The 17,369-nt window shown below is 42.0% G+C and overlaps 1 protein-coding gene and 1 long non-coding RNA gene across 3 annotated transcripts in view; both read right to left on the bottom strand.

Annotated features, from left to right (window-relative positions):
- LOC121578082 (voltage-dependent calcium channel subunit alpha-2/delta-3-like) overlaps positions 1-17,369 on the bottom strand; it is a 96,501-nt gene that overhangs the window by 53,725 nt on the left and 25,407 nt on the right. For both annotated transcript variants that reach the window (XM_041892175.2, XM_041892176.2), the window contains exon 11: positions 14,807-14,920. In XM_041892175.2, coding sequence (XP_041748109.1) covers positions 14,807-14,920 — 114 coding nt within the window. The remainder of the gene's footprint in view (positions 1-14,806; positions 14,921-17,369) is intronic.
- On the bottom strand, positions 6,149-8,105 carry LOC121578117. The gene is made up of 4 exons (XR_006002734.2): positions 7,480-8,105; positions 7,083-7,191; positions 6,901-6,973; positions 6,149-6,290 (listed from the first exon to the last, which is right to left on the bottom strand). It is a non-coding gene; the product is annotated as an uncharacterized LOC121578117 (long non-coding RNA).

The raw sequence follows: 17,369 nt of genomic DNA, 5'->3' as shown, positions 1-17,369 counted from the left end.
TAGTCAAGGATCATATCACCTCTACCTTACCTGTCACCCTAGACCCACTTCAATTTGCTTACCGCCCCAATAGATCCACAGACAATGCAATTGCCATCACACTGCACACTGCCCTATCCCATCTGGACAAGAGGAATACCTATGTAAGAATGCTGTTCATTGACTATAGCTCAGCATTCAACACCATAGTACCCTCCAAGCTCATCATTAAGCTCGAGGCCCTGGGTCTGAACCCCGCCCTGTGCAACTGGGTTCTGGACTTCCTGACGGGCCGCCCCCAGGTGGTGAAGGTAGGAAACAACATCTCCACTTCGCTGATCCTCAACACTGGGTGCGTGCTCAGCCCCCTCCTGTACTCCCTGTTCACCCATGACTGCGTGGCCAAGCACGCCTCCAACTCAATCATCAAGTTTGCAGATGACACAGCAGTAGTAGGCTTGATTACCAACAATGACGAGACCGCCTACAGAGAGGAGGTGAGGGCTCTGGGAGTGTGGTGCCTGGAAAATAACCTCTCACTCAACATCAACAAAACAAAAGAGATGACCATGGACTTCAGGAAACAGCAGAGGGTGCACCCCCCTATCCACATCTACGGGACCGCAGTGGAGAAGGTGGAAAGCTTCAAGTTCCTTGGCGTACACATCACTGACAAACTGAAATGGTCCACCCACGCAGACAGTGTGGTGAAGAAGGTGCAACAGAGCCTCTTCAACCTCAGGAGGCTGAAGAAATTTGGCTTATCACCTAAAACCCTCACAAACTTTTACAGATGCACAATTGAGAGCATCCTGTCGGGCTGTATCACCACCTGGTACGGCAACTGCACCGCCCACAACCGCAGGGCTCTCCAGAGGGTGGTGCGGTCTGCCGAACGCATTACCGGGGGCAAACTACCCGCCCTCCAAGACACATACAGCACCCGATGTCACAGGAAGGCCAAAAAGATCATCAAGGACATCAACCATCCGAGCCACTGCCTGTTCACCCCGCTATCATCCAGAAGGCGAGGTCAGTACAGGTGCATCAAAGCTGGGACCGAGAGAATGACAAACAGCTTCTATCTCAAGGCCATCAGACTGTTAAATAGCCATCACTAGCACATTAGAGGCTGCTGCTGCCTATTGAAATCACTGGCCACTTTAAGAAATGGAACACTAGTCACTTTAATAATGTTTACATATCTTGCACTACTCATCTCATATGTATATACTGCATTCTATCCTATAATATTATTCTGTATCTTAGTCCATGCCGCTCTGTCATTGCTTGTCCATATATGTATATATTCTTAAATCCCATTCCTTACTTTTTTGTGTGTATTGGATATATGTTGTGTAATTGTTAGATATTACTGCACTATCGGAGCTAGAAGCATAAGCATTTTTGCTACACCCGCTATAACATCTGCTAAACACGTGTATGTGACAAATACAATTTGATTTGATTTAATTTGATCTGTTGTTGAGGTGGATGGAGGTCAAACAGACAGATGCCACTGAACACCTGATGAGATTCCTCTCCTCACATTCCTCTAAAGGATGGATGAAAAGTTCATCCACAGTCCCTCCATTATGACTATTTATGTTCCTAACCTGATTTATGCATGTACTGTAGGCTTTACGAAAGCTTTATGAATACTAGATACGTAGTCACCACCATAAGTAAAATGTTACTGTATTTTCTGCTTATTGAACAGGGTTTGGAGGAGGATGAAACAATGCAAAAAGATACATTGTTTATCCCACATCTTTCTCTGGTCAGGACAAATGTCACGCTGTGGTGGGTCAGCACTTTAAAATAGATGTATATTGCAGTTAATTGTAGATTTACTGTGCTAAAAGCTGTAATTGGATAATAAGAACTACATTTTTCTCCAAACATCAAGAAGGAAAATCAAACTGCCATATAATATCATGATTTTAAAATGATGAAAACGGTCAAGTCTCAAAGGAAGGAAACCACGGCACAAGCAGAAACAATGTCAAATGAAAAGGAATCACAATGAGAGTTTAAAAGAAAAAGAGAGGCAGTAGGAGAATGAGAAGGAGAGAGACGTAGTGTGTGTGTGTCCATAGAAATACAATGAATAGAATGGGCTTGGAAGCTCTAACCCTGTCAATTTGACTGGTGAACTCATGGGTACGCTCGCAATGGCTGCCTGGTATTGTGATGCAATAATTTTCATGTTATTTTGAAAAGTTCTATCAACTGATGCTGGACTGCCATGGTAATGTAGAATATTCATTAAAATGATGCTAACTGATGTGGCTCATACAATGGAATGTATTTTTTGTAATGTCAGTTGAGTTGGCTCAACAAATCACAGCATGGTTGTGACTAGAGGGAGTACAGCTACGACCGGAAGTGACTTTTCGTGGCAGGTTAGGAGAGCATTTTAGCTAACCCTAAAGGGCCATCCATACCAAGGACAATAACAATAACGATAAAAAATAATCTTTATACTCAAGTGAACAGGAACTTTCACACTACAACGATAACTACAAAATGAGTGGAGAACAATAACGAGAGCTATCGTTTGGATCACTTTTAGAGCCATTTTTTCCCTGTCCCTCTGATGATAAAACATTGACAACCAATCAAAAACGCGTTTTATTGAAGCGTTCTTGGTTGTAGGTGCGCGAGGCTGCTCGGAGAGGAGAGAAGGCAGAACGCATGGTAAACTTGCCTGATTAACTGGCCTTGTGTGAGCATATTGGTGGCCACATTAATTATAGGACGACTTGGGAGAATGATGATCCATGACAAACAGCGCATGAGAAGGCCATATTTTCCTATTTGTTAACGCAAATACATACTGACAAAATACACACTATGATTGGCCTGCTAATATGCCTTTCTGGACCTTGTAAACTGTTGAGAAAAGACCCATTACTGATCCAAATGGTTGCCTAATCAGGCCTAGGCAAGATTATTATTTCGGCTTGAAACATGCATTCAAAACGCAGGGCTTTTTAGCAGATATTGAAATGGCATATTCACTGCAGTTTACAGCCTAGACTAGAATTCTTTACTAACTAGAATAAATAAAAAATGTATTATTGCATTGTGTTGTTAAAGCCAGGTATGATCATTTCTTGTCCCTAAAAAGAATGAGAAGTATTAGGCCTAATATTTAGCTAATGAATGATGGGTTGCATACGCTTCTAACTTAGGCTACACATCTCTTTGCGCAATTATGCACCTGGCCTCTCTGCTGCCTCTCAGCTATTCCTCTTGGACTCCCAGGAAAAACTAGACTACAATAGCTTGTTGTACACTTAATTCAAGCATTTTATTTACTACTACTAGCCTATCGAGGAGAGATTCCAGCTTGCTCTTGCTTGCTGAATGTAAAATAGGGAAGTTTGAATGTAGAGAGAGTGCGTGATGGTGTGATCAAAATACACCATGAGTAACCTGCTAATGTACCTTTCTGGACCTTGTACTCTGTCGAGAATAGACCCATAACTGAATGCATTCAGTTGTGCAACTGACTAGGTATCCCCCTTTCTCTAATTTGAATAACCGCTCAAACGTCCTGTTTTGAATGCTTCATGACAAAATAAATGCATACAGCCTAGGCCTGATTATCCAACCATTTGGATCAGTTATGGGTCTATTCTCCACAGAGTACAAGGTCCAGAAAGGTACATTAGCAGGTTACTCATGGTGTATTTTGATCATTCAAAACAGGACGTTTGAGCGGTTATTCAAATTAGAGAAAGGGGGATACCTAGTCAGTTGCACAACTGAATGCATTCAACCGAAATGTGTCTTCCACATTTAACCCAACCTCTGTTTCAGAGAGGTGTGGGGAGGCTGCCTTTAATCGACATCATCAGCACCCAGGGAGCAGTTGTTGTTGGGGTTAACTGGCTTGCTCAAGGGCAGAACGGCAGATTTTTCCACCTTGCCAGCTTGAGGTTTCGAACCAGCAACCTTTCCAGCAACCTTTCCGTTACTGGCCCAACGCTCTTAACTGCTAGGCTATCTGTCACCCTTCACTGCAGTTCACAGCCCTAGGCAATGGATGGCCTAATATCTAGCTAATATTTAGCTTCTTACTTCAGCTACACATCGCTAGCCTTTCTCTTCCAGCTGTTCCTGTGCACAATAGGCTATACCAGGGCTCTCCAACCCTGTTCGTCGAGAGCTACCCTCCTGTAGGTTTTTCGCTCTAACCCCAACTTTTCCTAACCGGATTCAGCTTATCCACCAGGTAATTATTAGAACCAGGTGCATTTGATTAGGGTTGGAGCGAAAACCTTCAGGACGGTAGCTCTCCAGGAACAGGTTTGGAGAGCCCTGGGCTATACACTCATAGAAAAAAAAGGTTCCTTATAGAACCAAAAAGGGTTCTATCGTTTGCTTCATTTATGGAACCCCTAAACGTTCTATATAGAACCCTTTTATAGGGTTCTTTGATCAGAACCCCAAGGGTTCTTCTTCACTGAGCTAAAATTATTTAGTCAGCCACCAATTGTGCAAGTTCTCCCACTTAAAAAGATGAGAGAGGCCTGTAATTTTCATCATAGGTACACGTCAACTATGACAGACAAAATGAGAAAAAAAATCCAGAAAATCACATTGTAGGATTTTTAATGAATTTATTTGCAAATTATGGTGGAAAATAAGTATTTGGTCAATAACAAAAGTTTCTCAATACTTTGTTATATACCCTTTGTTGGCAATGACACAGGTCAAACGTTTTCTGTAAGTCTTCACAAGGTTTTCACACACTGTTGCTGGTATTTTGGCCCATTCCTCCATACAGATCTCCTCTAGAGCAGTGATGTTTTGGGGCTGTCGCTGGGCAACACGGACTTTCAACTCCCTCCAAAGATTTTCTATGGGGTTGAGATCTGGAGACTGGCTAGGACACTCCAGGACCTTGAAATGCTTCTTACGAAGCCACTCCTTCGTTGCCCGGGCGGTGTGTTTGGGATCATTGTCATGCTGAAAGACCCAGCCACGTTTCATCATCAATGCCCTTGCTGATGGAAGGAGGTTTTCACTCAAAATCTCACGATACATGGCCCCATTCATTCTTTCCTTTACACGGATCAGTCGTCCTGGTCCCTTTGCAGAAAAACAGCCCCAAAGCATGATGTTTCCACCCCCATGCTTCACAGTAGGTATGGTGTTCTTTGGATGCAACTCAGCATTTTTTGTCCTCCAAACACGACGAGTTGAGTTTTTACCAAAAAGTTCTATTTTGGTTTCATCTGACCATATGACATTCTCCCAATCCTCTTCTGGATCATCCAAATGCACTCTAGCAAACATCAGATGGGCCTGGACAAAGCAGGGGGACACGTCTCGCACTGCAGGATTTGAGTCCCTGGCGGCGTAGTGTGTTACTGATGGTAGGCTTTGTTACTTTGGTCCCAGCTCTCTGCAGGTCATTCACTAGGTCCCCCCGTGTGGTTCTGGGATTTTTGCTCACCGTTCTTGTGATCATTTTGACCCCACGGGGTGAGATCTTGCGTGGAGCCCCAGATCGAGGGAGATTATCAGTGGTCTTGTATGTCTTCCATTTCCTAATAATTGCTCCCACAGTTGATTTCTTCAAACCAAGCTGCTTACCTATTGCAGATTCAGTCTTCCCCAGCCTGGTGCAGGTCTATAATTTTGTTTCTGGTGTCCTTTGACAGCTCTTTGGTCTTGGCCATAGTGGAGTTTGGAGTGTGACTGTTTGAGGTTGTGGACAGGTGTCTTTTATACTGATAACAAGTTCAAACAGGTGCAATTAATACAGGTAACGAGTGGAGGACAGAGGAGCCTCTTAAAGAAGAAGTTACAGGTCTGTGAGAGCCAAAAATCTTGCTTGTTTGTAGGTGACCAAATACTTATTTTCCACCATAATTTGCAAATAAATTCATTAAAAATCCTACAATGTGATTTTCTAGAAAAAAAAGCTCAATTTGTCTGTCATAGTTGACGTGTACCTATGATGAAAATTACAGGCTCTCTCATCTTTTTAAGTGGGAGAACTTGCACAATTTGTGGCTGACTAAATACTTTTTTTTCCCACTGCAGACCCTGTATGGTGCCATTTATGAATTATGACTACTACTAATAAATTGTAATATTGTTAGCTAAGAATATAATAAACAATTAAATAATGGACAAAAGAATATCAGCATAGTTTTTAGATTTAATTGTCATTATATGCAAATATCGTTTGGAAATATGCACTGGTGGCCATGGAGGCATCTCTTTGTTTGAATGATGACCCACATCAATCTTGGCACAAATCTGGCTGACTTCTTTAGCCTGGCTGGTTCCTGAGAAGAAGAAGAAGAAAAGAGCAAAAACAGGAGTTAATCTCCAGAAATAAGCATGAGTTAATCTCCAGAAATAAGCATGAGTTAATCTCCAGAAATAAGCATGAGATAATCTCCAGAAATAAACACGAGTTAATCTCCAGAAATAAGCATGAGTTAATCTCCAGAAATAAACATGAGTTAATCTCCAGAAATATGCATGAGTTAATCTCCAGAAATAAGCATGAGTTAATCTCCAGAAATAAGCATGAGTTAATCTCCAGAAATAAGCATGAGTTAATCTCCAGAAATAAGCATGAGTTAATCTCCAGAAATAAGCATGAGTTAAACTCCAGAAATAAGCATGAGTTAATCTCCAGAAATAAGCATGAGTTAATTTCCAGAAATAAGCATGAGTTAATCTCCAGAAATAAGCATGAGATAATCTCCAGAAATAAACACGAGTTAAACTACAGAAATAAGCATGAGTTAATCTCCAGAAATAAACATGAGTTAATCTCCAGAAATATGCATGAGTTAATCTCCAGAAATAAGCATGAGTTAATCTTCCAAAATGAAGACAAAATGCTATGTAGACATATAATTATTTTGATGTAGAAAAACAACTTACATGCAGTTGTTGTCATCATCAGAAGCAGCCAAAGGAGAGATCCTCTGCCTCTGATAATTGGGTTACTGCCAGACTGAGCAAAACATAGATAGTGTGTTAAAAGTCATGTAATGATAAACTAGGCTATTAAATCACAAATACTTATTATACATAATTTATTATAAATGATTTAGATTACATACTTCCTCTTAGTCAGCCCACTGCCAATCACCTGCATTCAACAAAGGTCAGCAACAGTCTTCTAATGGCTTCATGAAACATAGTCGCCTCATCTGACTCCACACTAAAATGCTGAAATAAAAGTAACAATTAGCTAATTGCTAATTTCAGGCTGGGTCTGTAGCGCTATTTGGCATATCCCAGAATAAAAATAATGGTTCTTTGTAAGAGTTAGCTAGCTATCTTGTAAAGTGGCTAACTTTTCCTGTCTAGCTAGCTAGCTAGCAAAGTTAGCTAGTTAGCTAGCTAGCTTACAAACAGTGCTCAAATTCTAATACAACGTTATCTATCTAGCCTAGCTATAGTTTATCATATGACTTTGGCTTCATATATTTGAATTAAATAAGCAACTTTGCTTACCTTTATCAATTGAAATTGTATGCTATTTGTAAGTTCAACCACCTCCTCTTGCATCTTCATGCTGGAATGGCAGTTGGTTTTTGAATCAGAATGACAGTCAAAATTTTAATTGATCAAAAGGTTCTATATAGAACCCCTTTTATTAAACACATTATTTCCTCTTGCTTCTATCTAGCATTTAGTTTGCAACAGCACAGGTTTGTATGAACCTTGCTGTTTGCCACTCTGACCTCAGCAGCAATGTTGCAAAATGTGAATTCGATATCCCCCCTGCCGTAGAGCGTTCACCTGTAGGACGTCAGCTAGCCATTTTTCTGACCAGCTGAAATCATGCAGCAGCATCATTAATATGGATATAAATGTGAACGCAAAATAGCGAAAACAAATGAAAAGGGAGCTAGTTAGTTTGATGTGACTATGTTAGCTTTTGTTAGCTGTTGTTAGATGAAATCCACATTACACTTTTCCAAAGAAGCAAAAGGTTCTATATAGAACCCCAAAATAACCCCTTTTTATACGCTAGCCACACCCCTATTCCTCTTCACATGAAAAGCTATAGGCTACAAAAGCTATAGACCATTTCTTTAGTAGATTTTTTTTATACTAGACCTAATAGCCTTTTTGTGGAGAGAAGTAGGCTTGCTCTTGTTAATTGCTAAATGTAAAATAGGCCTAGGCCAAGTGAACTGTCGCACTGGACAGAAAAAGAAGATCCAAATGAATTGACAATCATTCCAAAACCACTTGAGCAACGAAGTAAGCAATGACATAATGTAAAAGATGTGCAGGCTAAACAGTGTTTGTTGTTGAATTGCTACATTTAAATATGAGTTTCTATATTATTTTTCATAATGTACATACAGTATAAGTATTATTCACAGTTGTCACTATGACAATGAACACACGCTGAAGCACTGAATGGTCTTGTGTTACCACCTTATTTATAGGCCTACAGCATGCAGTAGGATGCGTTGATCAGTTGATTGACAGGTGGACTGCAGAACGATACATAAATAAACGGTCCGCTGGTGTGGATGCTCGACCAACATTTATGTAAAATTTATCATTACAGATATCGGTATGATTATCGTCCTTGCTGTGAAAGGACCTTAACCCTTTTCCTAACCTTAACCTAAGTCTCCTAAATTGCCAAGTTAATTATTTTACCCTGCTACAAAAAATTAAATTCTGGTCGTAGCTGTACTCTCTCTAGTCAGAACCTTACAGCACAGATTGAAGGGTAAACTTCCTGCTTTTACTTCCTGGAATGGGTACACTCAAAATGGCATCATTATACTATAATTGACTTGAATCAGAGCGTCAAGACCACGAGATGTAAGTGATCAACCCCCAGAGCAGTCAAACCCCAACCCCCAAAAATGCAACCAAAAAACTAAACAATTACAAAATTGTGTACAATATTTACAGAGCTCTCTGCCTAGGCGAACTCATAGCACCATGGCAACCACAGAACCAAAATAAAACAATTTGTCTTTCGTCTCTCTCTGTGTTTTCATAATTTCCTTCAATTCAGATGTAGCAGTGTTTGCAAACTATCACAGATTACAAAGGGAAACCCAGCTGAGAGCTGCCCAGTGATGCGAGCCTACCAGGTGAGCTAAATGCCTTCTATGCTCGCTTCGAGGCAAGCAAAACTGAACCATGCTTGAGACCACCAGCTGTTCCGGACGACTGTGTGATCATGACGACTGTGTGATCACGCTCTCTGTAGCCGATGTGAATAAGACCTTTAAACAGGTTAACATTCACAAGGCCGCAGGGCCAGGCGGATTACCAGGACGCGTACTCAGAGCATGCGCTGACCAGCTGGCAAGTGTCTTCACTGACATTTTCAACCTCTCCCTGACCCAGTCTGTAATACCTACATGTTTCAAGCAGACCACCATAGTCCCTGTACCCAAGAATGCCAAGGTAACCTGCCTAAATGACTACTGCCCCATAGCACTCACATCTGTAGCCATGAAATGCTTTGAAAGGCTGGTCATGGCTCACATCAACACCATTATCCCAGAAACCCTGGACCCACTCTAATTTGCATACCACCCGAACAGATCCACAGATGACACAATCTCTATTGCACTCCACACTGCCTTTTCCCACCTGGACAAAAGGAAGAATACCTACGTGAGAATACTGTTCATTGACTACAGCTCAGCGTTCAATGCCATAGTGCCCTCCAAGCTCATCACTAAGCTATGGACCCTGGGACTGAACACCTTCCTCTGCAACTGGATCCTGGACTTCCTGATGGGCCAGCCAGTGTGGTGAGGGTGGGCAACAACACATCCGCCACGCTGACCCTCTACACGGGGGCCCCTCAGGGGTGCATGCTTAGTCCCCTCCTGTACTCCCTGTTCACCCACGACTGCGTGGCCACACACGACTCCAACACCATCATTAAGTTTGCAGACGACGCGATGGTGGTAGGCCTTATCACCGACGACGATGAGACAGCCTATAGGGAGGAGGTCAGAGACCTGGCAGTGTGCTGCCAGGACAACAACCTCTCCCTCAACGTGAGCAAGAAAAGGAGCAGATCATGGACTACAGGAAAAGGAGGGCTGAGCACACCCCCATTCACATCAACGGGGTTGTAGTGGAGCAGGTCGAGAGCTTCAAGTGCCTTGGTGTGCACATCACTAAAGACCTATCATGGTCCAAACACACCAAGACAGTCGTGATGAGGGCACGACAACGCCTATCCCCACTCAGGAGGCTGAAAGGGTTTGGCATGGGACCTCAGATCCTCAAAAAGTTATACAGCTGCACCATTGAGAGCATCCTGACTAGTTGCATCACTGCTTGATATGGCAACTGCTCGGCATCCGACTGCAAGGCGCTACAGAGGGTACTGCGTATGGCCCAGTATATCAATGGGGCCAAGCTTCCTGCCATCCAGGAGCTCTATACCAGGCGGTGTCAGAGGAAAGCCCAAAACATTTTCAAAGATTCCAGCCACCCACGTCATAGACTGTTCTCTCTGCTACCGCACGGCAAGCGGTATCGGAGCGCCAAGTCTGGGACCAAAAGGCTCCTTAACAGCTTCTACCCCCAAGCCATAAGACTGCTGAACAGTTAATCAAATGGCTACCAGGACTATTTGCATTGACCCCCTTAATTATTCTTATTTTTTGCACAGGCTAGATGTACATTAACTGGACCCTAACCACACACTCACACATACTACACTGACACTCCAACACACACACACGCACACACACACTCAGACTCACACACAAAACACACACACACATGCATCCTGGCTTAGCTTCCCCAGTGATTTTACCAATGCAGCACTACTGACTTGAATGGAGCTCCCTTTCTATTCATTCTTTTTCAATTTATACCATGGCGTTGTTGAATACTTGTTTCTGATTGGCTTGAAGGGCATTCTAGAGAATGCATTATTTCCCTATAACGCACGGTATATCAGCACGGTAGAATTCAATGGCTATAGTTCATTCTTACATGTTCTATTGAGCTGCTTTTGAAAGCAAAAGTCGAATTGAAAACATTTTTGGCATTTTATCTTCCTGCAAGACCTTCAAATTCCATCAACGATGGTAAGAAACAAATACTGTATTTTTACCAGGATTTTGATCATTACTTATTTTTGTGTGTTTTTTTTATTTATTAGGATCCCCATTAGCCGACGCCAATAGCAACAGCAGTGGCGCAGTGGTCTAAGGCACTGCAGCTCAGCATCACAGACCCCTGGTTCGATTCCAGGCTGTATCACAACCGGCCGTGATTGGGAGTCCCATAGGGTGGCGCACAATTGGCCGGTGTAGGCTGTCATTGTAAATAAGAATTTGTTCTTAACTGACTTGCCTAGTTAAATAAAGGTAAAATAAAAATATAACAAAAAAGACATTATAGAAAAAAATACTTTATAATTTACATACATTTAAAAACATTAACATGTAGTATGTGTGTGCATGTTTAGAATGCATTTAGGTAGAAATATAATTGGTTTTATGTGTAACTTTTTTTTATGTGTGAGTGGTACTGGAAGTCCCAATCCCTAAACATGACCAGCTTCCGCTACCACAACCGACACCTGCTTGAGCAGGAGAAACGCTGTCTGTTCCTCAAGCACATGGAGCTGAGGCGCAAGGTGGAGTTCTACAGGAGAGTGAGGAGAGAGTTCTACAAGGATGGAGTTTTACGACTCATTTCTGATGAAGAGATGAAAAAACCTGTAGCCATTCCGGGGGTGTTGGAGTTGGCTGCAGAGATGGCTTCCTGTGAATCTCTGATTTAATTTGTAGGAGTAGTAGCAAGATATGATAGAATAAGATAGGATCAGTAAGTTTAGCACATTTGCTAAGTGTAATAATAAAAATACATTATATTTTAAATATCAAAATATACTGAACAAAAATATAAACGCAACATGTAAAGTGTTGGTCCCATGTTTCATGAGCTGAAATAAAAGATCCCAGAAATATTCCATACGCACAAAAAGCTTATTTCTCTCAAATTTTGGGAACATATTTGTTTACATCCCTGTTAGTGAGCATTTCTCCTTTGCCAAGATAAACCATCCACCTGACAGGTGTGGCATGTCAGGAAGCTGATTAAAGCTGATGATAATTACACAGGTGCACCTTGTGCTGGGGACAATAAAAGGCCCCTTTAAAATGTGCCGTTTTATTCACACAACACAATGCCACAGATGTCTCAAGTTTTGAGGGAGCGTGCAATTGGCATGATGACTGCAGGAATGTCCACCAGAGATGTTGCCAGAGAATTGAATGTTCATTTCTCTACCATAAGCTGCCTACAACGTCGTTTTAGAGAATTTGGTAGTATGTCCTACCGGCCTCACAACCGCAGACCACGTGTAACCATGCCAGCCCAGGACATCCACATCACCTACGGGATCGTCTGAGACCAGCCACCCAGACAGCTGATGAAACTAAGGAGTACAGTTGAAGTCGGAAGTTTACATACACCTTAGCCAAATACATTTAAACTCAGTTTTTCACAATTCCTGACATTTAATCCTAGTAAAAATTCCCTGTCTTAGGTCAGTTAGGATCACCACTTTATTTTAAGAATGTGAAATGTCAGAATAATAGTAGAGAGAATGATTTATTTCAGCTTTTATTTATTTCATCACATTCCCAGTGGGTCAGAAGTTTACATACACTCAATTAGTATTTGGTAGCATTTCCTTTAAATTGTTTAACTTGGGTCAAACGTTTCGGGTAGCCTTCCACAAGCTTCCCACAATAAGTTGGGGGAATTTTGGCCCATTCCTCCTGACAGAGCTGGTGTAACTGAGTCAGGTTTGTAGGCCTCCTTGCTCGCACACACTTTTTCAGTTCTGCCCACACATTTTCTATAGGATTGAGGTCAGGGCTTTGTGATGGCCACTCCAATACCTTGACTTTGTTGTCCTTAAGCCATTTTGCCACAACTTTGGAAGTATGCTTGGGGTCATTGTCCATTTGGAAGACCCAATTGCGACCAAGCCTTAACTTCCTGACTGATGTCTTGAGATGTTGCTTCAATATATCAACATAATTTTCCTTCCTCATGATGCCATCTATTTTGTGTAGTGCACCAGTCCCTCCTGCAGCAAAGCACCCCCACAGCATGACGCTGCCACCCCCATGCTTCACGTTTGGGATGGTGTTCCTCGGCTTGCAAGCATTCCCCTTTTTACTCCAAACATAAAGATGGTCATTATGGCCAAACAGTTATATTTTTGTTTCATCAGACCAGAGGACAATTCTCCAAAAAGTACGATCTTTGTCCCCATGTGCAGTTGCAAACCGTTGTCTGGCTTTTTTATGGCCGTTTTGGAGCAGTTGCTTCTTCCTTGCTGAGCGACCTTTCAGGTTATGTCGATATAGGACTTGTTTTACTGTGGATATAGATACTTTTGTACCTGTTTCCTCCAGCATCTTCACAAGGTCCTTTGCTGTTGTTCTGGGATTGATTTGCACTTTTCGCACCAAAGTACGTTCATCTCTAGGAGCCAGAACGTGTCTCCTTCCTGAGCGGTATGACGGCTGCGTGGTCCCATGGTGTTTATACTTGCGTACTATTGTTTGTACAGATGAACGTGGTACCTTCAGGCGTTTGGAAATTGCTCCCAAGGATGAACCAGACTTGTGGAGGTCTTGGCTGATTTCTTTTCATTTTCCCATGATGTCAAGCACAGAGGCACTGAGTTTGAAGGTAGGCCTTTAAATACATCCACAGGTGTACCTCCAATTGACTCAAATTATGTCAATTAGCCTATCAGAAGCTTCTAAAGGCATGACATAATTTTCTGAAATTTTCCAAGCTGTTTAAAGGCACAGTCAACTTAGTGTATTTAAACTTCTGACCCACTAGAATTGTGATACAGTGAATTATAAGTGAAATAATCTGTCTGTAAACAATTGTTGGAAAAATTACTTGTGTCATGAACAAAGTAGATGTCTTAACCGACTTGCCAAAACTATAGTTTGTTAACAAGACATTTGTGGAGTGGTTGAAAAACAAGTTCTATACACTGTTTTTGTAACATTGAAAGACCGACCGACTCACACCTAAATCACAACCCCTATGTAATATAACGGTGATGACACACAGGACAGAATCTTAACACTTTAAACGTTTAAGACTGTCAGACAACATACTGTAACGCTTAAGAACTTCTATGTGGTGCTTACGTTGCATTTAAGATTGACATATAACATGAAGACAATATAACACTTAAGTTAACCTAAGTGTTTGTAAACTTCCGACTTCAACTGTATTTCTGTCTGTAATAAACCCCTTTTGTGTGAAAAAAACATGGCTGCGCCCCTGCCCAGTCATGTGAAATCCATAGATTAGGGCCTAATGAATTTATTTTAATTGACAGATTTCCTGAACTGTAACTCAGTAAAATCTTTGAAATTGTTTTTGTTCGGTATACTTAAAATAGTGTGTGTGTGTGTGTGTGTACGCATGTGTGAGAGACAGAGAGACAGAGAGACAGAGAGACAGAGAAAGAGAGAGAGAGAGAGAGAGAGAGAGAGAGAGAGAGAGAGAGAGAGAGAGAGAGAGAGAGAGAGAGAGAGACAGAGACAGAGAGACAGAGAGACACAGAGAGAGAGAGAGAGAGAGAGAGAGAGAGAGAGAGAGAGAGAGAGACAGAGAGACACAGAGAGAGAGAGAGAGAGACAGAGAGACACAGAGAGAGAGAGAGAGAGAGAGAGAGAGAGAGAGAGAGAGAGAGAGAGAGAGAGAGAGAGAGAGAGAGAGAGAGAGAGAGAGAGAACACTAGCTATTGTACTCTGCCCAGTCATGACCAGTTTCTCACCTTTCTGTCTGGCCAGTTGAACTTGGCAAAAACATCGTCGTACATCTGTGTGGCCCCGTCAGTCACAAGCATGATGGCCTGGCTACACACACTGCCATGGCCAGTCTGGTTAAACTACACACAGAGAGATACACACAGTCATCACACAAACACACACAGATTAACATAAACATACACATTCAGGAAAAGAAGGTTGGGGACTTGAGTGTGGGACTGTGTTGCACTTCAGTTGCAAAAATACAGGCTTGTGACTTGACTATAGTTATAGGCAGATTTTAGTTGATTATAGTTCAGATGATTAATTGATATATAGACAATTATCGACTAATCGGTTATTTACTATTTTTCTAATAAGGAAACTCATTGAGTTGAGCCAGATCTCCATCATCATCGGGAGAAAACGATGACAGCTTTTGCACCCTTATTCCAAGGGCCACCCAACGAAAATGTGTTGTTCCGTTACCCAGAAAACGGAACTGCAAAATTTCAGCAACACTATGTAGATAATGTTATGAACATGAATATGGTGTGACATTCAAACTTGTAGAAGTTGCACATAATTAATTTTTCTTTAATCAAAGTCATGACATTTAGCTTTGAAATCACAGAGCATCTTGGGTAATTTCCCTAGCAACGTTCCGACGTTGTTCACCTTGGTTACTTTTGTTGCACACTGGCACACAGAACTATTTGTGTGTTCAGTGTTCGTCCTTGCATCAGCTCAAGCAACACGTTACCTTCACTGATCCAGATTAACCCCGAAATGAGAAAATATGTTTTAACCATGTAGAGTGGTTAAGACATTTTTGGCAGCTGTATAGAGAGAAATAGTAATGGCGTCTTTTTGAAGGCACTGACTCCACCATGGTTCTATATAGCCTAGAAGGGCCATCATTACTCTTGCCTACTAGCATAACTAAAGACAGCATAACATTTGCTAGCTAACACGGCTCTCAAAACAAGCAAGGTCCCGACAGCTAAATAAAGCACTGTTCTGCCATCTGAGAAAAATCAGTTTCAACAGCTTCTTATCTCATATTATTTTGGGATTCCTCCGGTCCGGTACATACGTTTCTTTCTGCAAGCATGGACAACGTAACGTGTGTAAAAATTGTAACCAAGATGTAACATGGCAACCTCATAATGTTGCGAGGAGAAATTATCCAAAATGCGCTATGATTTCGAAATCGTACCTTTGATTTATAATATTTAATTAATGTGCAACTTTTACAAGTTTTGAACGACACAGTGTTTATATTCATAAAATTATCTATTAAGATGTTGAAATTTGCAAATTTGTTTTGTTTCCTGGGTCACGGAATGCCTTTTCAGAAGCTTTTTTTGGTGGGTGGCCTTGGACTACACTGTCTTCACGACAGCCAGCTGACTATCTCCAAAAAGGAGCAACATTTATCCATGGGGCATGTTCATCTCTCCTCTAATCCTACCCCATCTCTGTCTCTGAGGCCTAGGCTAACTCTGAGACAGACCTGGGTTCAAATACTATTGGAAATTATTTGAAATCCTGGGCTTGATTGCGCTTGCCTGACACAATGTAAGCAATATAATAGTCATAAGAAGTACAAACCCTGCCCATTTGGCACTCCAGGCAGGCTAAAGCAAATGCTAAAGATTTCAAATAGTATTTGAACCCAGGTCTGCTTTGAGACTCTGCTTCCTGTCACCTCTGCCTTTGGCCGTGCCTGTATTGACTGTTTTCACTGCTGATGTCTGATGATGTCCGATACTGGTGTCCCGTCAGGGACTAAAACACAGATAATCTCTTTGTAAATAAACTGGGAAGTGCAGCCCACATTAATCTGATGGCAGAAGATGCATTGTGGTAATTAACTGGCTTATTGACCTGTGACAGAGGCAATCTGGAGAAATAGAGCTTTGTGGAGTGAGCGCCATTATCACCATCTAAAAGCTGCTGAGCTGAGCATGGCTCCCAAAACACACCGGCAGCAGCGTTGCAAGAGTGTGTGTGTGGAGACAGACATACGCACACAAACAGGATTACAATACCACACGGACTGTCTCTCTTGACACACACACATGCACAGTGGTCTCCACACACACTGCGGATTAGTTGACCTTGCTTAGAGCATCCCCTAAAGCCAGGGTAAAGAGTTACTGTAGATACATTTACATTTTAGTCATTTAGCAGATGCTCTTATCCAGAGCGACTTACAGTTAGTGAGTGCATACAATTTTTTTATTTTTATTATTATTATACTGGCACCCCATGGGAATCAAACCCACAACCCTGGCATTGCAAACGCCATGCTCTACCAACTGAGCTACATCCCTGCCGGCCATTCCCTCCCCTACCCTGGGCCAATTGTGCGCCGCCCCATGAGTCTCCCGGTCGCGGCCGGCTACGACAGAGCCTGGATTCGAACCAGGATCTCTAGTGGCACAGCTAGCACTGCGATGCAGTGCCTTAGACCACTGCGCCACTCAGGAGACATGTCACATAGATATGTCAAAGAGACCAATACAAACACAGAATATGGTGCAAATTATTTCAATGCTAAGAGCAGTTTTAGAGCTAGGCAGG

This window comes from Coregonus clupeaformis, chromosome 12, assembly GCF_020615455.1.
Source record: "Coregonus clupeaformis isolate EN_2021a chromosome 12, ASM2061545v1, whole genome shotgun sequence".
In the NCBI taxonomy this organism is placed as follows: Eukaryota; Metazoa; Chordata; class Actinopteri; order Salmoniformes; family Salmonidae; genus Coregonus; species Coregonus clupeaformis.
The sequence above is the reverse complement of the archived record's forward strand: the minus strand, read 5'-3'. Positions and strand labels throughout refer to the sequence as shown.